At 43.0% G+C, this 24,861-nt stretch overlaps 1 protein-coding gene across 6 annotated transcripts; it reads right to left on the bottom strand.

Moving 5' to 3' along the window:
• Nucleotides 1–3,416: 3,416 nt before the first annotated feature.
• METTL6 (methyltransferase 6, tRNA N3-cytidine) lies at nucleotides 3,417–24,852 on the bottom strand. 6 transcript variants are annotated; one of them, XM_067033812.1, is made up of 7 exons: nucleotides 24,649–24,835; nucleotides 23,588–24,003; nucleotides 22,575–22,706; nucleotides 14,359–14,529; nucleotides 7,901–8,042; nucleotides 5,502–5,694; nucleotides 3,423–4,373 (listed from the first exon to the last, which is right to left on the bottom strand). In XM_067033812.1, the coding sequence occupies exons 2-6, from the start codon at nucleotides 23,810–23,812 to the stop codon at nucleotides 5,513–5,515; spliced, it is 852 nt and encodes a 283-aa protein (XP_066889913.1). In that variant the 5' UTR covers nucleotides 23,813–24,003; nucleotides 24,649–24,835; the 3' UTR covers nucleotides 3,423–4,373; nucleotides 5,502–5,512. The 6 variants fall into 6 exon arrangements, with proteins under 6 accessions (XP_066889912.1, XP_066889913.1, XP_066889914.1 ...); XM_067033811.1 differs by having other exon boundaries at nucleotides 3,417–4,373; nucleotides 23,588–24,841; XM_067033813.1 differs by lacking the exon at nucleotides 3,423–4,373 and having other exon boundaries at nucleotides 5,336–5,694; nucleotides 24,649–24,852.
• Between the last annotated feature and the right edge of the window lie 9 nt (nucleotides 24,853–24,861).

The raw sequence follows: 24,861 nt of genomic DNA on the forward strand, positions 1-24,861 counted from the left end.
TTTAAAAATGAACAGGGCTTTCCTGGTGGCACAGTGGTTAAGAATCCGCCTGCCAATGCAGGGGACACAGGTTCAAGCCCTGGTCCAGGAAGATCCCACATGTCACGAGTAACTAAGCCCGTGAGCCACAACTACTGAAGCCCACACACCTAGAGCCTGTGCTTCGCAACGAGAAGCCACCACAATGAGGAGCCCACACACTGCAACAAAGAGTAGCCCCCGCTCGTTGCAACTAGAGAAAGCCCACGCGCAGCAACGAAGACCCAACGCAGCCAAAAATAAATAAGTAAATAAATTATAAAAACATTGTTTTAAAAAAAAAAGGACATCGAGGGCTTCCTTGGTGGCGCAGTGTTTAAGAACCTGCCTGCCAATGCAGAGGACATGGGTTCGCGCCCTGGTGCGGGAAAATCCCACATGCCGCGGAGCAACTAAGTCCATGCACCACAACTATGGAGCCTGCGCTCTAGGGCCCGTGAGACACAACTACTGGGACTGCATGCCGCAACTACTGAAGCCTGCATGCCTAGAGCCATTGCTCTGCAACAAGAGAAGCCACCACAATGAGAAGCCCGCACACCGCAATGAAGAGCAGCCCCTGCTCGACACAACTAAAGAAAGCCCACGTGCAGCAAAGAAGACCCAATGTAGCCAAAAATAAATACATATATACATTCATAAATACATAAATTTATAAAATAAAATGGACACAAAGAATAAAAAGATTCTTGGAAATTAAAATTGTGAAAGCAGAAATTTAAAAACTCAATGAAAGGATTGTGAGCTAAATCTCCCAGAAAGCAAAATGTTAAGAAAGAGAGATGGCAGAGAAGGAGAGAACAGATTGTAAAATTATGGCATGAGTTCAGGAAGTGAAACATTTTAATAAGAGTTCCAGAAAGAGAGATGATACATGTGGGGTGTGTGTATGTGTGTTGATAGTGGTAAGGAATAACTAAATAAAAATCTCGAGTAAAATTCCCCAAGGGACTGAAGGATATGCGTTTCTAAATTCAAAGCAGCCATGGAGGGCCCAGCCCAACAGATAAAAATCCCCCATCCAAGGCACCTCCCCGTGAGTTCAGAGCACTGGGAACAAAAAGAATATCCTAAGATACCCATTCTCTTATTCCTGGGAGGTGTCTTCTAGTTCCTGGTGGGTAAGAATCTTAATTTCTAGCAGATTTGTCACAAGGATTTTAGTTCATTTAACTTATGAGGTTTTCAGAGGAGTTGAGGATGCTAGATTACTTTTTTTCTTAATGTAAAAGCAATATATGCTCATTACAGAAAACATGGAAACTTCAGAAGAGTATAAAGAAGAAAAAGTATCAGCTATAGTTGAACAAATATGAACATCTATTTCTTTACCAGCCTGGAGTATTGTTTTTTAAACTTCATCCATTTGGTAGGAAAAAGGAGAGTCTCAATTTAATTTGTGATTATCTCTAGAGTTGACCATATTTTTAGCAGTTATAATTCCTCTGGGAATTGTCTCATTTTGCTAGTCTTGATGTTTTTCTAGATGTGCTTGGTAAGATACTCTAAAGGAGCTGTGTGTTACGTTCTCATCTTCATGGCCATGCCCCAGACCAGAGCGTATGATGCCTCTACTGTGAAAATGTGGAAATATTATAAATGATGACGGTTGTCAAGTTCAGGTTTCCCACAGCCTTTCTTTCTGTTTCTCTTTCCTCTGATGGTTGTGTTTGTGTTTGGCTTCCTAGCTGTCTTGCTTTGGCTGAGTGAAGATTCGGCCAGGGCTACCTCTCAGCATGTGCCCACACTGCCTCCCTTCCCAATCCTGTACTCCAGCCACAGTGACCCCACGGGACCCTGTGCCTAGCCAGTACCTACTGAATACTATCTAATGAAATGCCACACATCTGAGAAGGGCAGAAAGGAAAAGTGAAAAAGCAGCTAATTTTATTTTTGGTTTCATTAATGGAGCCTATTTAAGCTTCTGTTAAATATTTGCTCCCCAACAGCAAACTTGGTCCTGGAAAACACTCTCTTGGTAGACACATTTACTTCACAATTTTCCCTCCCTTGATTGATAACTGTGAAACAGGGAACCAAAGGCTGTCAAAGATAACTGAATAATGTGTGAGGCAAACAAGTGTTCACACTGCAGTCCCTTCTCTTGCTTTAAACCCCGGCAACGTAAAAGCAAGTCCACAGAACCACTTGAGGGTGAGGAGGGGTCAGGCCTTGCAGATACTTTCAGAGCCCATTGCCTAAAATTGTTGCCTTCAGTAGGCAAAGTAGAATGAATGCTGGAGAAAATCACCCTTGCTTACTTATCCCCACTGTGAGGCCAAAATTGATCTTATGAGCTAAAGTTGACCTAGAAAACACATTTGTAAGCATTTCCCTTCCTCTTCAAAGACAATAAAAATGGACATGCTTTAACTGCAATTAAGATTGGGGCCCATGGGCTTCCCTGGTGGCGCAGTGGTTGGGAGTCCGCCTGCCGATGCAGGGGACACGGGTTCGTGCCCCGGTCTGGGAGGATCCCACATGCCGCAGAGCGGCTGGGCCCATGAGCCGTGGCCGCTGAGCCTGCGCGTCCAGAGCTTGCGCTCCGCAAAGGGAGAAGCCACAACAGTGAGAGGCACGCGTACCACAAAAAAAAAAAAAAAAAAAGATTGGGGCCCAGCTGAGGCTAGTGGGAATACCTGGCATCTAGCGCCACCTTGTGGTGGCTCATCCAAACCCTGGGCCCTTTCAAAGGGCCCTATCAGATTAAATATGACCGCTTCGTGAAGAAGAGTATGGATTAAGTCATTTTCTTGGGGAATACAAACTAATAGAAATAACAAGCACTTGACTGTAACTATAGTAAATGAATCACTCATTTAATCTGGTAGCAGTCGTGTGCTACAGGTAACAGGATCTCAGTCTTAGAAATGGGAAGACTGAGGCTTGGAGAAGTTGACTACTTGTATGGGCCAAGTCCTAGACTTGAACCCAGATGTTTATATTCCAAATAGTGTAACACAATTAGTATTGTTGTATGTAGTATATATCAAAAACTCAAATGAAATTAATAGTACCATATAGTACGTTTACGGTATACACTGCGTAGTATAATATATATATTCTATACTATATATGGTATATATACCTCACTCAAGAGCACTATAGTACTTATGCTATTTTCTATAGCACTGTAAACCAGTACTCACCACCCTTCTGGGGCTATTTTCTGCCTGTGAAGACAAGACAATACTGGTTGACTCTTGGCAGTCTATGATTTAACAAATGCTGTCACAGAGTTTTGCTACTAAACACACTGTGGCCTTGCTTTCCTCGATCTCCTGGGCCCCCAACCTGCAGAAGACTCTGCTCCTCTGTCTTAATCTGGGGTGCAGTAATGGAAGTGGCCCATGGAGAATGAACACGGGGGCACCAAGGCAAGAGAACTGAAGTCATGTTTTTATTATTTCTTACCCCAATCCATTGGCCCAAACCATGATAGACTATGTCACCTCATTCATTTAACTAGAAGTATGTTTTACAACCACATTTTAAAGCGGGGTTACTGAGAGGTTACCTGGCTGGGTGTCAGAGGTGTGCGTGTCATTAGGCCAGCTTTAAATATTCCAGGTGAAAAATCTGCAGCCTTTCCTTTATGGGGCAGGAATTTGGGGCCATCATTGCTCCTGAGGACAGAGACGACTCCAAGTTGTGCTTGGAGGAAACCATGGGCCTCGTTTACAGGCGTCCCCTCAGGCAACTCCTGGCAAAGGTAGAGGGGCCTTTTCTTATGGCCGGGTCCTCGACAGCCTGTTCAGCTTGCTTTAGAGTCACTCCCGTCTCCAGGGCACGTGGTCGGCCAGATCGGCCACCTCTGGTAGGTCTCAGGACAATTATCCATGTCTTACAAGTAAGGAATCTGAGGTTCAAACAGAGTGAGTGGTGAGGTCACAACTGACTTCTGACAACAAAAGCCCACGCTTACCCTACTACACACCACACTGCTCCCCACTTTCTACTTTAAATATCCTGTTTTTATCCAGCTCAGCCACTAAAATCCAAGTGACATTGGTCAGACCTAGTGGAGGAAACAGGTGAAAGGACTTCCGAGGAGGGGCCATTTAGCAGCATTCTGGGGCTGAAGCTGGGTGTGGGATGCACTTGCTGGAGCCACTTGGAGGAAAGGGCCCTGGACTGGAGGTGGGGAGCCTGGGACTGGTCGAGGCTCTCCCCCAACAAACTGCTCTGGGGCTGGGCTTGCCCCTCGCTCCATGACGAAGCCAGTGAGTCGCCGTCCCGCACCACGTTCATCTTCTTTACAAGCTGATTTCAAAGGACAACTCTGTACTAGTCCTCATCAGTTTTGCTCTTACCCAGGATAGCCATCTTCCAGCCTTCAAAAGAAGGGGAGAGAATACATAAAGCAACAGACCAGCAATAGACAGGGGTTCCTCTTGCTTCCCCTGCCCCTTAGAGCCCTCCCAAGCAGTCAGGGACAGATGGCCAAGCGAGGACACCCAGCAAGCATGCCGCCTGGGCCTCACTGCCTGTCCCTATTCTCTCCGAGAGCGGGAAGGCTGACTAATTGTACAGAACAGCTATGACTACTGGCCAGCCCCTCCCCACAGGGACCCCTCCCCTTCAAATGCGTTTGGCGTTGAAGGGCCCTAGCTGGCTGTGTGTGCAGTCCAGGCAGTACACTCAAGTCAACCATTCTCATAAACAGGAAACATCACGGCCTACAGGATCAGCTTTGTTAGCAGGCCAAAAGAACTCTGATTTCATTTTATAAAGTGAAAGTCATTACACAGGAATGCTTGGGAAACAGGTCAGCAGACCAATCTGAGGATTTTCCTATATGCCACCTCAGCACTAGCCATGGCAGTCATTGCCTCTTAGCTGCCGCCGCCTCATTTCCCAATGGGGAGCTGGGACAGGGGATGGCCTTCCCATCTCCCTCAGGACACTGTGGCCAGGGACTGGCCCAATTACAGACGGTCTCAGGAATGAAGCAGGGAGCCAAGGGGTGTTCCTGAGACCTCCAATGCAGAAGTGGCATTTGTGGACACTGGTCCCGAGGAGGCACATAAATGAACCGAAGCAGAGGGAAATGGGCAAACATGAAACATTGGAGAAAGAAGAGAACAATCCTTCAAGCTAAAAATACAGAGGGATGTGTTATTTTAGTCTATTTGGCCTCATTTTTCCACAGGGTTGTCTGACATGCTGCCTAGAGACACATTTACAGGCTGGAGGAGTAATGAATGACACAGGTCTCTTTAAGTGCTACAGGGCCCTCGTGCTTTCCTCTGTGGAATCTTAGACAACATGGCTAAAACACTTTATACCATAAAACTTTCCTCTTAAGGTCTTGCAATTTTATTTACAATTCTGTAACACACACACACTTGCTACCTTTTAATATAAAAAGTATATATATTCATTTTAAAAAGTTAAAATACAAAAGTACACAAAATAAAAAGAGTGACTTTAAACTTTCCTCTTCAAGGGGAGGCACAGACATCGTGAAAGGTCAGAACTCGTGGCCCAGGCGTGGCGTCACAGGAGTTGGGCTCTTCTGAGACTTTCGGAACTTGCTCTGAAGAAAAACCCTCGGCACACACAGGCCTTCTTTTTTATTCACCGTCTCACGAAACACATACTCGTTCACCTCTTCTTCGTAACCTGTGTCCATAAAGAGTCGTGCCAGGAATTCTAGAAGACAAGCAGATCGACAGCGCTTGCAGTCTGGACTCCACTGCACTGCTGAGCAGTGGTGAGGGGGGCGGGAGGCTGAGACAGGGCATCCTTAATGGAAGGAGAACCTCAACACTAAAAGGTAAAGGTTTTGTTCTGGAAAGTTAACAAACTCCTACTTCTCCCCGTCAAACAAAAACTCCCAAATACACAATAGGCAAAAAAGTTTAAGAACAACCTGGAGTATGCCCTCCTTGCCCTACTGTGATTCCTCAAGGACAAGAGTCTGAGTAAAAGGAAACACAATTCCAGGGCTTTCCTGGTGGCACAGTGGTTGAGAGTCCGCCTGCCGATGCAGGGGACGCGGGTTCGTGCCCCGGTCCGGGAAGATCCCACATGCCGCGGAGCGGCTGGGCCCATGAGCCATGGCCGCTGAGCCTGTGCGTCCGGAGCCTGTGCTCTGCAACGGGAGAGGCCACAACAGTGAGAGGCCCGCGTACCACAAAAAAAAAAAAAAAAAAAAAAGAAACACAGTTCCAGACTGGCTGTACTCATGCAAAGTGCGTGTGTGCTCAATTTGTTTACATCAAACACCTCATCTATGCTAACATGAAGGAGGAAAATCAGTGACCAAAGTGGGAAGAAATAAAATCATCTGATGATGACATACCCTAAGGAAAAGTTAATCCAAGTAATACATTGCTACACATTAAGTGAAACAAAGAGAATGGCTACGTAGCAAAAACAAAGACTCTTATTGAGGGCATTACTCCAAAGAATGTGCTCTGAAGCACTCTGCAGATATTATTGCATCTTCTCAATTATTTATAATTGGTTTAATCAGATTTCATGAATCCAAATCATTAAAACAAATTTTTAATTTTCACCGTACATTTTTAATGGTTTTATAGTTTTAATGGTAATCACTCATTTTTAGATTTTTAAGAGAATATTTCACTTCAAGAAATACAAATGTTGTAAAAATTAGAGCTTAAGAAGGTAATTACCTTATGGTTCAGATTACAGGCATACCTCAGAGATATCGTGGGTTCGGTTCCAGACCACCACAATAAAGGCAAACACTGCAATAAAGTGAGCCACACGAATTTTCTGGTTTCTCAGTGCATATGAAAGTTATGTCTATACTATACTGTAGTCTATTAAGTATGCAGTAGCACTGTGTCTAAAAAAACAATGTGTATACCTTAATTTAAAAATACTCTAAAAAAAATACTCTATTGCTAAAAATTGCTAACCATCATCTGAGCCTGCAGCGAGTCTTCACAGTAACATCAAAGATCACTGATCACAGATCACCATAGGAAATATAATAATTTATAATAGTTCAAAATATTGCGAGAATTACCAAAATCTGACATAGAGGCATGAAGTGAGCAAATGCTGTGGGGAAAATGGTGCCAATAGACTTGTTCGACACAGGGCTGTCAGAAACATCCCATTTACGAAAAATGCAACATCCACGAAGCACAATAAAACGAGGTATGCCTGTATTTAACAGGCTTAAAACTAATGTTCAAAATACCTAAAAGACTAAAATCATGCTTGGTGCTTGGATGGTTTTCTTATCAAAGATGACTTTTTAAAGACCCCTCTATAGCAAATTTGTATAAAAACAGTTTCAATCACTTTTTTTCCTTCAAGATTTTTCTTAATGTGGACCATTTTTTAAATCTTTATTGAAATTGTTACAATATTGCCTGTTTTTTGTTTTGATGTTTTGGCCTCGAGGCATGTGGGGTCTTAGCTCCCCAACCAGGGATCGAACCTACACCCTCTGCATTGCAAGGTAAAGTCTTAACCACTGGACCACCAGGGAAGTCCCTCAATCACTCTTATAGAAAAAGGTTTCTTACCTTTGTGAGACTCAAGTAATCTCAAGGCACTACCCTGTCCTATTTTCTTTATTCCTGAGTGAACAAAGTGAAGATTCTGGTTTGCTCTCCTCGCTTTCCAGCGTAGCTCCCTGGCGTCATCCACATGGCGGCACATCAGAGCCTGTCCACTGATCCAGCTCACTAACTGGACACCGTCACCACAGGTAGCCCGTGAGCTCACAGCTGGGGCTGGTAAGCGGTGCGCGTGAGCACACTTGTTCTGGGACCTTGTGCTTGTGAGGGGCGTATAGTCACCCCCATTCCAACTGGTACCACAGTGACAATGAAATCAAAGAAACAGCAGTCAAGACAGATTCCAGCAATCTTACCATCAGTGAAAAAATACGATCTGGTTCCATCTTGTCTAACATAAAAGTTTTCTGCAAGTTTGCTGCCGGCTTTAAACCTAAGCATGGCATGATCATACAGCCCATAGTCGCGAAACAAGACACTTTTGCCTGGTTTTAATACCTACGAAACAAAACAGGCTGCAGGTAACTCGGGGACCCAGTCAAACAGAGCTTACTATAAAATAAAACCTGATTAATTTAGGGATTAAAATAACTTGCATTTGTGACAGTTATGAAAGGGGCCAGACTGCAATACCCGTACTATGAAGGAAAAAGGCCTGATAAACAAAGGTGTGCTAAGACTTGGCAGTGTCCTGTGCACTGGAGGGGTACTTCCTGAGCACTAATGAGAGCTCTGTGGAAGGTCCAGTGTCACACAATTAAAGTGTTAAAGACATGAGAAGAAACAATCATACCTTCACTAAAGCACGTTCTCCCACCATTTTATTAGCCATCTCCTAATCCATGACCCTGCAGTCAAATTGTTTCTTTTAAAAAATACTATGTCATTTTCAATTTTTACTGATTTTTTGGCCTTCCTCATCCTGAGTCTCAGCTCTGGTCTCCCACGCTACAATTCTGTATGGCTTGCCCACTACACTAACAGCGGACGGCCCTCTATAGCTTACCAGACATTTTCTCATTGGGTCTTCATACAATTCTGGGAGGAAGGAAGGAAGGAGTGTTATTATCCTCTGTGAGACAAGGAAACTCGTAGCAGAAGAGGGAAGTGATTTGCCCATGATCATACAACAGCTATTAAGGAGGGGAGGCAGGACTCACGCTGGGGTAAAAGCATCACACTGCAGGATCAGGGACTTTTGTTAGCCCTGGGCGGAGTAGGGGCGGGGGTTGTCATTCCAATTCTGTCCTCACTACTGATAAGACAAGAGAGACTGTGAGGGAAGGGGTAACTTGAGTATTCTTCCCACACTGCTGCACTTCTTGATTTGAGGTGAAGCATCCTCACGCTAGTGCAGTGTGTAGAGAAGGGACCAGTGTCAGGCTCTGGTGGGAGTCCCTCACTACAGCCTTTCAGAAATAGCTGTCACAGAGCAGATGTCTCAAAAATTGGAAGGTAAAATCCACCAGGAGTGGTATAACTGCCCCTCTCCTACACAGCAAATAGCCATATGCTTTCCAGAATAAAAAGAAAGTGGTACTCGCTGTGACACTTGCTTTTTTTTTTTTTTTTTTTTTTGGTGGTACGCGGGCCTCTCACTGCTGTGGTCTCTCCCGTTGTGGAGCACAGGCTCCGGACGCACAGTCTCAGCGGCCATGGCTCACGGGCTCAGCCGCTCCGCAGCATGTGGGATCTTCCCAGACGGGGGCACGAACCCGTGTCCCCTGCATTCGCAGGCGGATTCTCAACCACTGCGCCACTAGGGAAGCCTGTGACACTTGCTTTTTATACGGGGAGTCTTTCAAAACTGCGTAATTTTACCAAATAAGAGTGGACTTCAAAAGGGGGCATTGATTTTATTAAATATATTCTGCCCCATCACATCAACAAGATGATTTTTAAGACATGACATGTAGCACCTATTATAGTAGATTTTTTATGTAATTTGATGTGTTTCCTCTTCCTGAATAGAATAGGAAAGATTGCCCATAATATTTCCAAGTGTGCTGCAGATTTTCTCATTTAGCAAATTCTTTTTTTTTTGGCCACGCCCCATGGCTTGTGGGATCTTAGTTCCCCAACCAGGGAGCAAACCCGTGCCCTAGGCACTGAAAGCACGGAGTCGTAACCACTGGACTGCCAGGGAATTCCGTCATTTAGCGAATTCTTATCAACACTAGCATGCATTTAAAATATTGTCAGTAAAGTGCCTCTTCAATAAAAACATTCATACCTTGGTCAGAAATGCTAAATTTTAAAATGTGAATAATTGAGAAGGAAAAAGTCTGAAAATGTTAGTCTGTGTGAGAAAGAAATCATTCGTAATTTCAGAGAGAAGGAAAGGCTGCATGGGACACTTGCTCAGGAATTTGGGAAATCCTGGTCCATATCCCAGCTCTTCTGCTAACTGGTTGAATGACCGTGGACAACATTTCATCCCTCTGAATGTATTTTCTCGTCCGTAAGACAGTAGTTATGGTATAACACCTCCTTTGATGGCTGGGCTGTGCAGCCACCGGCTTTCCTCACCCTCCCAACAGCTCCAGGAAGAAAGCAGGAGAGGTCGACCAGACCCACTCCACGCTGACTGAGGCTCAGAGTACAAGTGACTCGCCTGGGCTTTCAAGGCAAGTCAGTGGGAGGACCAGGGAGGACCAAAATCTCATCTTCTGATGACAAATTTGGTCTATTTTTCTTACCGTTCTATTCCAAAACTGAGGGAATTCAACTTTAAGGGTGCCTTTCAGTGTAAAATTATGTGGTTTTAAAATTTCTCAGGTGTTAACATCCTAGTTATCCTAATTATCTCTACCGTACAACAGCTTATTACTGTAGTTGATCAAGCAAGACTGCAGAGCTGCCCAAACGGTGCCTGATTGTCAGCGGCTGAGAGCTTGCTTCTTCCAGTAATTTCCTGATGAAGCACATGGTCTCAAATTAATGAACCAGTGACTGACTATGCATAACAGCATCACACTGCTGCCATGAACTCATTCCAGGTCAGTTGAAAAAGGATTTCTATTGGGGGGTAAAAACAGGAAGACTGCTGAAATGGAATTTGTTTCTATAAGAAAGGGGCCAGGTATGGACTGGGACAGCTCAAGTTAACTTTTCTTTTAATATAACACTTCATTATATACTAAAATATAGATACCATGTTGTGTGTTTCCATTTAAGTCAAGAATAGGCATATCCTCATTAATACCCAGCTCTGTCAGACTTAACTTTATTAATCTAATGGTGTCTCATTATGGTTTTATTTTCCATTTCCTAGGTTATTGAGGTTATCTTTTCATATGTTACCTATTTGTGTGTTCTCTTCTATAAAATGACCGCTTGCTCATTTTTCTATTATCATTCTTACTGTTACTCAGGCATTCCTTATACATTCTGGATACTAAGCTGACCAGGGATCGAAGCCATGCCCCCTGCAGTGGAAGCTCGGAATCTTAAGCACTAGACCGCCAAGGAAGTCCCTCAGTTGAATAGATTTTAAGTTACTTTTCCCACCTGTCTCTTCAATTTCTTTGTATTATATTGTCTTTTGAAGAACAGAAACTCTTAATTTTTTTACCATCATCTTTATGCACAGAATGTTGCTGAATCTCAAAGAAAATTTTCCCTACTCTGAAGTCAAAGATTTTCTCCTATATTTTCTTCTGAAAGGCTTAAACTTCTGTCTTTTCCATTTGTCTCTAAACCCACCTGGAGTGACTTTTGTATAGGATGTGAAGTAGGAATACAATTTTAGTTTTTTCTCACGGGGACTACCAACAGTCCCAGGATCATTTGCTGAGCAGTCCTTTTCCCAGTGATCTTCAATGTCACCTCTATCAACTATCAAATTTCCATATATATATGGATCTGCTTTTAAGCTATCACATTCCATCTGTCAATTTGTCTGTCCCTCTGTCAATACCATTGTGTCTTAATAATTGTAGTTGTAACAAGCCTTTATATCTGGTAGGGTATAAATCTCCCCATTGCCTTCTTCTTCAAGTGTTTTGACTCTTTGTTCCTTCATGTAAATTTAAAATCAGCTGTCAATTTCCTCAAAAAAAAGAAAAAAGTCTACCAAAAAACTCAAAATCAAACAAAGAAGTAAAACAAAGCATGTAACATGAAGTGGAAAAGTAAGATTGCACAATACATGTTACTCTTTTTTAAGTGTACAGTTCTGTGGCACTGAGTACATTCATCTTACACTTACGTAATTCTGTTAATATTTTCTCATCAATCATATTATCTGAAAATAATGAGTTCTGTTTCTTTCTCATTCTAAACCCCTTATTCCTTTTTCTGTCTTTTCCAGCTGACTAGGACCTCCAGTATAATGATGGACAAAATACTGACAGTGGGCACTCTCGTCCCCAGCAAAGTTCCAGACACTCCTTACTCTGCCCCTATTACCTCCTACTCCTTCCTAATCCCCCAACCCCTCCATCAGTGAAATCAATGGTATCCTGAATGTTCCCTTCACATTCTTGTGCTAACAAAAAGCTGACTGTCCCCTGAGGATGCAGTTTTCCCTGCAACCTCTCAAGTCAGGCTGTGTTTTCTCCCATGGTCCTTGTATCACTGGGCGTGGGAATGGGGCTGGGGTCCTCCTTGCCCCACTGCTACTTTCTGTGCATTCCCCTTTCTCCTCCCCAAGCCTCAGGTCTGAATCTCTTGTCATCAGATCATATCACCCACTATCCCTTATTGTTAGTCATCTATTAGTTCCAGGGTCATTTCCCTCCATTTCATGATGAATGCGTCTTCTGGTTTATGCTTTTATCCTCATACTACTCCATTCTTAATTCCCATCAATTTCAACATGCACGTGGATTATGCTTCCAAATATGCTGGCCTCAATGATTTGAGCTTCTCTCTTCCAAAGATCTCATCCTCCACCCTACCGTAATCACTTGCTCCCACAGTTATATCCTAAGGTCTTGTCAACACTGTAAAGTATAACCCCTTCATACTCTCAACGTCACACAAGTCACTCTCCGACCACCCCCTCCACCATCTTTCCAGCTCTCTCTCTAATTCCCCATCTTTCATAAGCCTTCACCTTCACGTGAGCCATCAAATCAGGGATCCTCCCATCGGTCCCCTCTTCCCTCTTTACCTGGCTTAAGTCCCATGCCCATCTGTGGATATACGCTGGGTTCTCATCTGTTCATATGCCAGGGCAGGGAAAGGAGAGGTAAGGAGGAAAAAAACCTTACAAAACCTCACAAGCAGAGGGCTAAAACCAATGTGGCAATATCTGAATTTTTTAAAAAATTGTTTTCAGTGAGAATAGTTATTCCCTAACAGGTTTCCAGCGTCTTGAAATTTCTACCTCACTACTCTTAAAACATCACGAACCAGGGTTAAATTTTAATGTACAGCTCTACATATACAGAGGCTCTCAACTAACGTCCACTTCCTCAGCTTGCTGGACACCTTCCACTCTCTCTGTAAACTGACCGAAGCCATGACCCCCTGAGCAGGTGAGGCTCCCAGGCTCTCTAGACCATGCGCCATTACACTCCAGGGCCTCCCGGGGAGCCGGTGCTCCCATCTGTCACTGGTGTTCATCCTCAAGCTTGCTTGTGCTGCTGTTCTGAGATTTATCATTATATACGAGTATATAAACAATGCAATACGAACATGAACAGAAGGCAGTTTTATTTCCTATGAAAAGTATGTTGAATACTTTGGAAAGACTTGTTAAACAAGCACTGAACAAACTTCTATTAATTAAGTGTGGGAGAATCAACTATGAAAGTCTGGGTAAAAATATAAAAGAATCTGCCTTCATATTACTTTTCAATTGTTTTTAAGTTCTTGTTGTAAAGAAATCAAAACTCTATTACATGTGTGATTTATGTAAGATAAATGGCCCCATACTCAAAGAAAAGGCCTTGGCTCTACATGAAAAGAATGATAAGTGAGTATTAACATATTTTAACTCATAATAAAATGTTTACAGTAAGAAGGTACCATTTTAAAAAATCATTTCTTGACTTAGTTGATTTTAAGTTAATCAACATGGTTACCCACTGTTTGTACAGCTAAGAGAGCCTCCATTGTAGTTTACAAAGCACCTCGTACCTGATCTTACCTGCATCTCACAATAACCCCATGAGTGAAAGACACCCCCATTTTACACACAAGAAAACTGAGGCCCAGAGAAAAATGAAAAGGTGGCCTGTTCTGAGTCACATGACTTAGGAGTGATGCTTTACTCCCTGAGTGCTGCAGCAGCCTCCTGGTGGCCACAGCAGCTTGGGAAACAATGATGGGAGTAACAACAATGACGACCACAGCTGACTTTTAAAGAGCACTCACCATTTCTAGGCACTGCACTAAGCACTTAAAACACATCTCATATAATCTCCCCCAAATCCTAAGATCTAGGAACTATTATCTCAACATTCCACAGGTAATGAAATGAAGGCTCAGAAAGGTAAAGGAAGTCTGCCTACATTAGGGGAAACAGATTTGATTCTAGGCACCCTGACTCCAGACTGTGTGCTCTTGTGCACTGAACTATGCTTCCTCTCACTTTACAGCAAGACTCCACAGATCCTAGGCAGCTGCAAAATCATCCCTGCTCCAAGGCTAGCCAAGCTCTGAAGGGCAGCGATGGCCACCAGGCAAATGAGAATCTAGGGTGGATGTTTTATGCAGGAGAACTTTCTTCCCTATACTGACTACGCAGCCCACCTCGTGAGAACGGGGAGACTATGTCAATCGAGACAGCATGTGAGCCTCAGAGGGAAGGTAAATGAAAAGATCAGGACATCTAACCCTCAAGTGCAGGCTCCCAATTACTAACCTTGTAAATGTTTTTTAAGACAAGGTGCATTTTATCAGGGTGAACTGCAGAGAGCACAAATATCAACATGACAACATCCACAGACTCTGGGGGCACATGTTCCAGAAGGTCATCTTTAGTCAGATCACACTGGAATACCTTGCATCTTGCTGTGTCATATAAAGGATTTTGCTAGACAGGAGAAAAACACAAAATAATTTTAACACCACATCCACACTGATACATAGAGAAAAACACAACATCAAAAGGAGATCCCATTTCTATGTGTACTCTGCTGCACAGAAATCAATGATCACTTTGTAACTGGGTAAAACAGTAATGAACCATTTGCACATTAAAGCATGTAATGTTCAATACTGCTACAACAGACAAGATTTCATTTTAACAAATCATTTTTTTCCTTTTAAAAAAATTTTATTTTATATTGGAGTATATTTGATTAACAATGTTGTTAGTTTCAGGTGTACAGCAGAGTGATTCAGTTATACATATACATGTACCTATTCTTTTTCAAATTCTTTTCCCATTTAGGTTATTACAGAGTTTTGAGCAGAGTTCCCTGTGCTATACAGCAGGTCCTTGTTGGTTACCTGTTTTAAATATATTAACCAATCATTTTTAAGTGAGTACATAGTCTATCACATATTCCAAACTGAGCATTTTAGAAGCATGTAACTCCAGAAGGATGATAATCCAAAACCAGCCTCTGCTCCCTTAACCCTATGAGAAATCCTTCCAACTTCCTTTATTGGAATGCTCCCACAGTTCTTCTGGGTATATTTTCCCTTGATGCAGCAAGCTAATAAAACGTAACTTTTTTTTTTTTTAACTACAAGTGTGTTGCCGGTACATTTTGGTTGATGGTTTCAACACATGTATAAGAGCATTATGGAAAATAAATCAAACTTTTCTTTAATGTAAATAAGGACTTTAATAGAGAGATATACAAAGTTATTGGATGGGAAGGTTCAATGTTGAAAAGATGTCAGTTCTACCTATAACTCCTCTTATAAATCCAATGCAATCTCAACTGAATCTCCACAGATTTTAAAACTTGACAAGGTAAATTTTATTCATCTGGAAGTGAAAATCCTGAGGAATAGCCAAGATGATTTTTTTTTTTTGATAGTGGCCATCCTAATGGCCGTGAGGTGATATCACATTGTGGGTTTTTGTTTGTTTGTTTTTAATTAATTAATTTATTTATTTATTTTTGATCTGTATTGGGTCTTCATTTCTGCGCAAGGGCTTTCTCTAGTTGCAGTGAGTGGGGGCTACTCTTCATTGCAGTGCGCGGGCTTCTTATTGCGGTGCGCGGGCTTCTCACTGCAGTGGCTTCTCTTGTTGCAGAGTAAGGGCTCTAGGCGTGTGGGCTTCAGTAGTTGCAGCATGCAGGTTCAGTAGTTGCAGCTCGCGGGCTCTAGAGCACAGGCTCAGTAGTTGTGGCACATGGGCTTAGCCGCTCCGCGGCATGTGGGATCTTCCTGGACCCGGGCTTGAACCCGTGTCCCCTGCATTGGCAGGTGGATTCTTAACCACTGTGCCAACAGGGAAGCCCGGCAAGATGATTTTTAAATGAAGAACAATGGAAGAGGAGGCACACTACTGGACATCAAAACACATTACAAAATGAAGTACTAAAACAGTGTGGTTTGAGAATGGGGACAAATAGATCACTGAGAAAGAACAGAGTCCCCAAACAGACCCATGTATAAAGAGGGATCAGTAGTGTATATGACAGAAGAGAGATGACAAAAATGACAATTAGATTTTTTAAAAGGTAGATAATAGGGACTTCCCTGGTGGTGCAGTGGTTAAGAATCTACCTACCAATGCAGGGGACATGGGTTCGAGCCCACAGGCTGCAAAGCAACTAAACTCGTGCACCCCAACTACTAAGACTGTGCTCTAGAGTCCACAAGCCACAGCTACTGAGCCCATGTGCCACAACTACTGAAGCCCGTGTGCCTAGAGCCCGTGCTCCACAACAAGAAAAGCCACCACAATGAGAAGCCTGTGCACCGCAAAGAAGAGTAGCCCCCTCTCTCCGCAACTAGAGAAAGCCCGCACACAGCAACAAAGACCCAATGTGGCCAAAAATAAATTTTTTTCAAAAAAAGGAGATAATACAGGTGACAATTATCAGGAATGGAAAACGAATTTCTCACTTAATTCACTGTTTTAACAGCTAGCTCTATCCACTTGTGTTAGAGGACAGCAGACTGCTTAGAGTAATAAAAGACTTGCAGCTCCAGTGCAGAGATGTAGAGAGGTGGAGAGACGTAGTTCCCATCCTTATGGGAAACAAGCTGGACAGACAGCAACTTTATGTGAACTCATGAAAGAACAGAGGTCAAAGAACCACCAGCCATCCCCAAATCTGGAGAGGGACAGGTGCCTTCAGGGAGACGCAGGACTCAAGCGTTTGCTTACCTGAGGCAGTAGCCTTCAGCCTGGAAAGAGAAAATTAGAAATGTGACAAACAGCTGAAGCCATTGGGATATTCCCACACTTTGCAGGTGTTTCCACAAAGGACATCACCAGGCTCTCACAGAGACAATGGTGCTCTTTCTGGTGCTAGACTTTCTCACCTCCTTTAAGGGAGGAAAGGTTTAACCTGCAGGGGAAAAGTCACCTGAGGCCTGTATCCTTAGGGCACTGGTGGAGTACCACTACCACTGGGGGAGGGTCCTACTCTTCCCAGACCTAGTCTTAATCTGCAGAGAGGATGGCCTCAAGACCACAGAGGATGACAGAGGTGGGGAAGCGATGGGAGAGAAAAGCTCTAGTCCTGGAGAAGCAGAAACACTTGTGAGGGCCACACCCCTAAGACACAGGTCCATCATGCAGTTCAAAAACTGAGAATTAGAACATTAGAGAACAGTCTCTTTCCCCACACAGGTCCATCATGCAGTTCAAAAACTGAGAATCAGAACATTAGAGAACAGTCTCTTTCCCCACATACTACCAACAAGTCTCCAGTAATAACAACAGTGGATTGCTGTGAAAGCTGCAAGAGACAGACTCTTCATGGTGAACAGCACAAAGGGAAGACCCAAAGCCAAGAGGAGCAACAAAAACAAAGTCAACAGAGGAGTCTGAAGTCTCTGAGGCCCATAGCAACAACAAACCTCACAGGTAACTATAGCAACAAGAGACTTCAAATAGAGCCCAACTCCTGTCTAGATTATTACAAATCCTTATTACCTCAGTATCCACTGTCCTATATAACATACCTGGCTTTCAGCAAAAAAGAACAAGGTATACCAAAAGGCAAGAAAAAATATGGTCTGAAGAGACAGTCAATCATGAGAACCAGACTCAAATATGACACAGACGTTGGAACTACAGGTTTGGACATTTAAAATAACTGTGATAGGGCTTCCCTGGTGGCGCAGTGGTTGAGAATCCGCCTGCCGATGCAGGAGACACGGGTTCGTGCCCTGGTCCGGGAAGATCCCACATGCCACGGAGCAACTAAGCCCGTGAGCCATGGCCGCTAGGCCTGCGCGTCTGGAGCCTGTGCTCCGCAACGGGAGAGGCCACAACAGTGAGAGGCCCGCATACCGCAAAAAAAAAAAAAAAAAAAAAACTGTGATTAACATATTAAAGGCTCTAAAGGAAAAGGTAGACAACATGCAAGATCATATAGGTAATTTCACAGAGAGATAGAAACTACTAAACAAATCAACAAAAAATGCTAAAAACCAAAAACTTAGTTACAGAAATGAAGAATGCTCTTGACAGGCTCATCAATAGGAATGCCTACTGCCTAAAAAGGAACCAGTGAAGTTGATGACAGGACAGTAAATTATACAAACTGAAGAAAGAGAAAAAAGTTAAAAACAAACAAAAAACCAGCATCCAAGAGCTGTGAGACAATACAAATGGTATAACATACAAGTAATTGGAATCCTAGAAGGAGAAGAGGAAACAGAGCTGAAGAAATACTTGAAGATAAAGTGGCCAAACATTTTCCAGACTGATTAAAAACCATAACCAAAATTTTAAAAAGCATACCTATGTGATTATAGAACTTCTAAACAAGACATAAAATCTTCATACCTTAAAAGATTATCAGATTGGTATCAGATGGCAGAGTAGAAGGATGTGTGCTCACTCCCTCTTGCGAGAGCACTGAAATCACAACTAACTGCTGAGCAATCATCAACAGGAAGATACTGGAACTCAACGAAAAAGATACCTCATACCCAAAGACAAAGGAGAAGACACAATGAGATGGTAGGAGGGGCGCAATCACAATAAAAGCAATTCCCATAACTGCTGGGTGGGTGACTCACAAACTAGAGAACACTTATACCACAGAAGTCCACCCACTGGAGTGAAGGTTCTGAGCCCCACATAAGGCTTCCCAACCTGGGGGTCTGGCAATGGGAGGAGGAATTCCTAGAGAATCAGACTTTGAAGGCTAGCAGGATTTGACTGTGGGACTTCGACAGGACTGAAGGAAACAGAGACTCCTTATGGAGGGCATACACAAAGCAGTGTGTGCATTGGGACCCAGAGGAGGGAGCAGTGACCCCATAGGAGACTGAACCAGACCTACCTGGTAGTGTTGGAGGGTCTCCTGCAGAGGCGGGGGGTGGCTATGGCTCACCGTGAGGACAAGGACACTGGCAGCAGAAGTTCTGGGAAGTACTCCTTGGCGTGAGCCCTCCCAGACTCTGCCACTAGCCCCATCAAAGAGCCTGGGTAGGCTCCAGTGTTGGGTCGCCTCAAGCCAACCAACAGGGAAGGAACCAAGTCCCACCCATCAGCAGACAAGCAGATTAAAGTTTTACTGAGTTCTGCCCACCTGAGCAACAGCCAGTTCTACCCACCACCAGTCCCTCCCATTCGGAAACTTGCACAAGCCTCATAGATAGCCTAATCCACCACAGGGCAGACAGCAGAAGCAAGAACTACAAGCCTGCAGCCTGTGGAACAAAAACCACATTCACAGAAAGACACACAAGATGAAAAGGCAGAGGGCTATGTACCAGATGAAGGAACGAGATAAAACCCCAGAAAAACAACTAAATGAAGTGGAGATAGGTAACCTTCCAGAAAAAGAATTCAGAATAATGATAGTGAAGATGATCCAGGACCTCGGAAAAAGGATGGAGGCAAAGATTGAGAAGATGCAAGAAATGTTTAACAAAGACCTAGAAGAATTAAAGAACAAACAAACAGAGATGAACAATACAATAACTGAAATGAAAAATACACTAGAAGGAATCAATAGCAGAATGACTGAGGCAGAAGAACAGATAAGTGACCTGGAAGACAGAATGGTGGAATTCACTGCCACAGAATAGAATAAAGAAAAAAGAATGAAAAGAAATGAAGACAGCCTAAGAGACCTCTGGGACAACATTAAACACAACAACATTCGCATTATAGGGGTCCCAGAAGAAGAGAGAGAGAAAGGACCTGAGAAAATATTTGAAGAGATTAGAGTCGAAAACTTTCCTAACATGAGAAAGGAAATAGCCACCCAAGTCCAGGAAGGGCAGAGAGTCCCAGGCAGGATAAACCCAAGGAGAAACACGCCGAGACACATAGTAATCAAATTGACAAAAATTAAAGACAAAGAAAAATTATTGAAAGCAACAAGGGAAAAAAGACAAATAACATATAAGGGAACGCCCATAAGGTTAACAGCTGATTTCTCAGTAGAAACTCTACAAGCCAGAAGGGAGTGGCATGATATATTTAAAGTGATGAAAGGGAAGAACCTACAACCAAGATTACTCTACCCAGCAAGGATCTCATCCAGATTTGACGGAGAAATCAAAAGCTTTACAGACAAGCAAAAGCTAAGAGAATTCAGCACCACCAAACCAGCTCTACAGCAAATGCTGAAGGAACTTCTCTAAGCGGAAACACAAGAGAAGAAAAAGACCTACAAAAACAAACCAATGACAATTAAGAAAATGGTAATAGGAACATATATATTGATAATTACCTTAAACGTGAATGGATTAAATGCTCCAACCAAAAGACACAGGCTCGCTGAGTGGATACAAAAACAAGACCTGTATATATGCTGTCTACAAGAGACCCACTTGAGACCTAGGGACACATGCAGACTTTAAGTGAGGGGATGGAAAAAGATATGCCATGGAAGTGGAAATCAAAAGAAAGCTGGAGTAGCAATACTCATATCAAATAGACTTCAAAATAAAGAATGTTACAAGAGACAAGGAAGGACACTACATAATGATGAAGGGATCAATCCAAGAAGAAGGTATAACAATTATAAATATATATGCTCCCAATATAAGAGCACCTCAATACATAAGGCAACTGCTAACAGCTATAAAAGAGGAAATTGACAGTAACACAATAATAGTGGGGGACTTTAACACCTCACGTACACCAAGGAACAGATCATCCAAACAGAAAATTAATAAGGAAACACAGGCTTTAAATGACATAACAGACCAGATAGATTTAATTGATATTTATAGGACATTCTATACAAAAACAGCAGATTACACTTTCTTCTCAAGTGCACATGGAACATTCTCCAGGATAGATCACATCCTGGGTCACAGATCAAGCAAGGGACGTGGGTTGGATCCCTGGTCAGGGAACTAAGATCCCACATGCCGTAGGGCAACTAAGCCCACACACCACAACACCGAGCCCAAGCACCACAAGTAGAGAGCCCACACACAACTACTGAGCCCACGTGCTCTGGAGCCTGCGCACCACAACTACAGAGAAGCCCGTGCTCTGCAACGAAGAACCCACATGCCACAACTAAGATGTGATGCAGCCAAACATAAATAAATAAATAATTGGAGTACTTTTTGCCCATAAGATTGGGAGATATAAAGAAGACTGATGTCAAATGTTATGGGCATAGAGGAAAAAAATACCTTTATACTACTGGTGAAATTATAAATTGGTATAATTTTCTGGATGGAAGCTTGTCATTATCTACTTAAATTTCAACATGTATCCTTTCTCCAAGGAATTCTATTCTATTATTCACCACAGAAATAAGTGCACACATGTGTTTTGGGGCATGTGTACAATTTTAATTAACCCTACTTGTAAGAGCAAAAAATTAGAAACAATTCCAACAATTATCAACAAGGCAATTGTTACAGTATGGCATATCTGTTCTATGGAATACTACAACAGGTAAATGAAATGCAGTGGACCTACATGTAATAGGATGAAAAACTCGGCAAGATATAACATAGAGCAAAGAAAGCAGGTTATAGTACAATGTGATGCCACTATTTTAAAAATCTAATAGATGTTAAAACTGTGAAAGGTTGATGGAAAACTACATATCTGCATGTTGCCAAAGTATCCCCCACATATCTGTTAGTGACAAAAAGAAAATACCTGTGAAACAAAGGAATTAGGTAGTTACTACCTTAACCCAGCAATCAAAACTAGCATCACTTACAGCAAGATTACACTACTGCCTCCTGATAGGATGCAATATGAAAGAAACATCAGCTATTAAAGTATTTTTGCCCAAAGTATTTTACTGATTTAAATCTAACTTCTAGTTTACAGGAAATACAGAAACAAGTTAAACAATGATTTAAAGAAACAATCATACCCAATCTGGCACGTGGGACCTCATTACAGAAAATGCTTGCTCTCCGAAAATTCAATGTCAGTGGGGAAAAGGTCAAGGGGAAGGGCAGGAATGTTTTAGGCTAAGGAGATTTAAGGTATATAATAAAGTGTAAGATGTAGTCCTTAATTAAATATAGCTATTAAAGACACCTGGGACTACTGGGGGAAATCTGAATACAGACTGGGTATTAATGACATTAGGGAATTACAGTTATTTTTGTCAGACATGATAAGTATATTGTAATCATGTAGAAAAAGTCCTTATTTTCTTTGAAGATGTAGGCATACATATTTAGGAGTGAAGCGTGTCAACATTTGTAACTTACTTTAAAACAGTTCAGCAAGTCTATAAAGGAAACATAGCAAAATGCTGGCAATCATTAAATCTGGATACAAGGATAAGGATGTTGTTTGGTATTTCTTTCTACTTTTCTGAATACTGCTATGTTTCTGTATGTATTATACATGCATGTAATCAGGAAAACTAGGTTCACAGTGATCACAGCTGGTTAGCTTCAGGGAGAGGACTGAAATTGGGCAAATGGGTGTAGAAGCCAGGTCCAACAAGTCTAGGAAAATATAACAAAACACACAGCTGGTGCACCAACCTTGACATATTCAACTGCTCTTGGAGAAAAATCACAGGCATAGGCAAAGATATTCGGATCTTCTAAAAGCGGGAATAAACAGTTCCCAACCCCACAGCCAGCTTCAAGCATAGTCAATTTTTGATCTTCAAACTGAGGAAAGAGAACCCAAAGTTACAGTACACTACATCTACATAATGAAGAAAAAACTAAAAGGTCCAGAACACAAGACAAGGTCTCTGCCCCCATGGAGTAGACAATTAAGTGAACTGATAACCCAAAGCCACTGATACCTCGTCCAACACTGGGCAGTCTGGTGTGGAGAAAACACAGCATAATAGTTCAGAATAGGCTCTGAGGTTAAACCACGTGTACTCAAATCCGGACTCCTCCCCTCACCCCAGGTTCTATCACTCGACAAATCACTTAAACAGCTTTGTGCCTCAATTTCATCAGCAAGTGGGGATAATACTAAAGCCAAACTTCACCATGTTATTATAAGGCTTAAGTTACAGAACACATGTAAACTTCTAGAAAACGGGCGTGATAATGTGTTCATCATCATTATTATTATGAACGTGTCATTGAAATCATTCATGAATTTAATATTTACAACTTTCAGATTAGCTTTAAAGAAACAGAAAATGCCCCCCCTTTTTTTAACTTACCAAAAAAGCATATATTTATCTATTTCTCCTTCTCTTGCCATAATACAGAAGCATGATGCTGATGGCCTGATGTGTCAGTGTGAAGTGGTTGAAAGCCCCACCAGTCACTGATTTCAAAATTCTGTGACTGGCCTTTGTTAGACAACAGGACTGCAGTTGCAGCGTCTTTTCTCCTCTGTATTATACAACTCAGCAACTGCTAAAACTACTTGAGACAAACAGTGTATAGCTAAGGTACAAAAATTTATGAAGCCTCTGAGAGGTTTCATAAATTATCTCACACTCCCCCTGGGAATGCAATAAAGCACCCCTCTTCTACACATTTTAAATGAAGAACAGCTCAAATAAGGTGTAATATTAGTTTACCTCTCTACATGATCTGAGCTCCTCAAACTCTCTGGTGGTCCAGTGTCTATCTTTGAAGAAGTTAGTGCTATTTCTTTTGTAAAAAAGGTCCCAGTTCTTCTGAGCCTCTTTTTCCAGTTTTTGCTGTTTAAAATCAGACACTAAAGCTTGGTCTCTTTTAAGTTTCTCCTCTTCTTCAGAGCTGAGAATCCTTGCCTGAAGCCCTTTCCTTTGCAAAGCAGCCATCTCCTAAGTTGATGGTAATATATTTAACACTGCTGGAGATTCTCCATTCCTGAACAACCTGAGGAATTCAAGCGGATACTGCAGACACAGGCTGGGTTTTCTCAGATGTGGTCCCTCAGGTTGGGTCCAAGCCTCAGGCAGCATTGAGTGTTTCGCAGAAAAAAGAATGAGACTCCGGGTGGGGGGAGGTTCTAGAACAGTTTTTTAAAGATGCTGAGTTAGTGGTCCTACAACAGTTCTTTCACCTAACAGTTCAACTCAGCAAACATTTACTAGGTGCTGACCTTACACAAATCCCTGCCCCGCTATAGAAGAGGTCACAAAGACCAAGACACAGCCCCTGCCTTCACAGGGCTGACATTCAGCGGCCAGGGCCCTCACGGACAGAACTGTAATTCAAACCAGAGTAAGTTAACTAATACAAAAAATCGCTCTGGTTTAGAAAAAGGTCACTGCCGAGAACTGATAAACTTTGGGTTCATCAATGTTCGGTGTCCGTGAAAGGGGTGTCTTACAAACAACCAAACGGCTGCACGAACTGGAAGCGGGTGGTCAATTCACAGAAAGAAGGACGGTTACCGTTTCCAAGGACCGGAGACTCGGTGTTTTTCGGGGAAAACAGAGCTAAGCCCGGGTGGCCTGAGACTCTTGAGTCTTACGAACCAGAAGGGGCGTAACTTCCCGGGGACTGAGGCCCTCGCGTCGCCGTCGGCACGTGGCGTGGGGTCCCCAGGATACTCGGGATAACCCGGGCCGCCCGGCCGCGAAGGCCTGAGAGGACGGCGTGAACCTAGTCCGTCACGCGCTGGGGCCCCGTCATCAGTTCCTAGGCTCACCTGGAGGGTGGGGCCGGGCGCACTGAGCCCTCAGCCAGGCCAGCCTCGCAAGCAAAATTTGGGAGCCACAGCGACAAAACCCTTCCACTGGACAAACACCCGCCCCCCCCGTGAAGACCTCGAATCTGGTTTCTCAGACGGAGTCCTTCGGCCCTGGCACCGCCCCCGCCACTTCCGCTCCGGGCCCAGAAGTCCCTCCTCGGCACCGGAAGT

The sequence above is a fragment of the Kogia breviceps genome, chromosome 5 (assembly GCF_026419965.1).
Source record: "Kogia breviceps isolate mKogBre1 chromosome 5, mKogBre1 haplotype 1, whole genome shotgun sequence".
Lineage (NCBI taxonomy): Eukaryota > Metazoa > Chordata > Mammalia > Artiodactyla > Physeteridae > Kogia > Kogia breviceps.

What these genes read in the sequence shown, in the direction of transcription:
- METTL6 (XM_067033811.1), bottom strand. Translation starts at nt 23,812, where the DNA reads ATGGCTGCTTTGCAAAGGAAAGGGCTTCAGGCAAGGATTCTCAGCTCT. An exon ending in GAGCAGTTGAATATGTCAAG is followed by an intron (nt 14,530 to 22,574) that starts GTTGGTGCACCA and finishes TCTCCTGTCTAG; the next exon opens with CAAAATCCTTTATATGACAC. An exon ending in TCTTAAAAAACATTTACAAG is followed by an intron (nt 8,043 to 14,358) that starts GTTAGTAATTGG and finishes TTTGTTTCGTAG; the next exon opens with GTATTAAAACCAGGCAAAAG.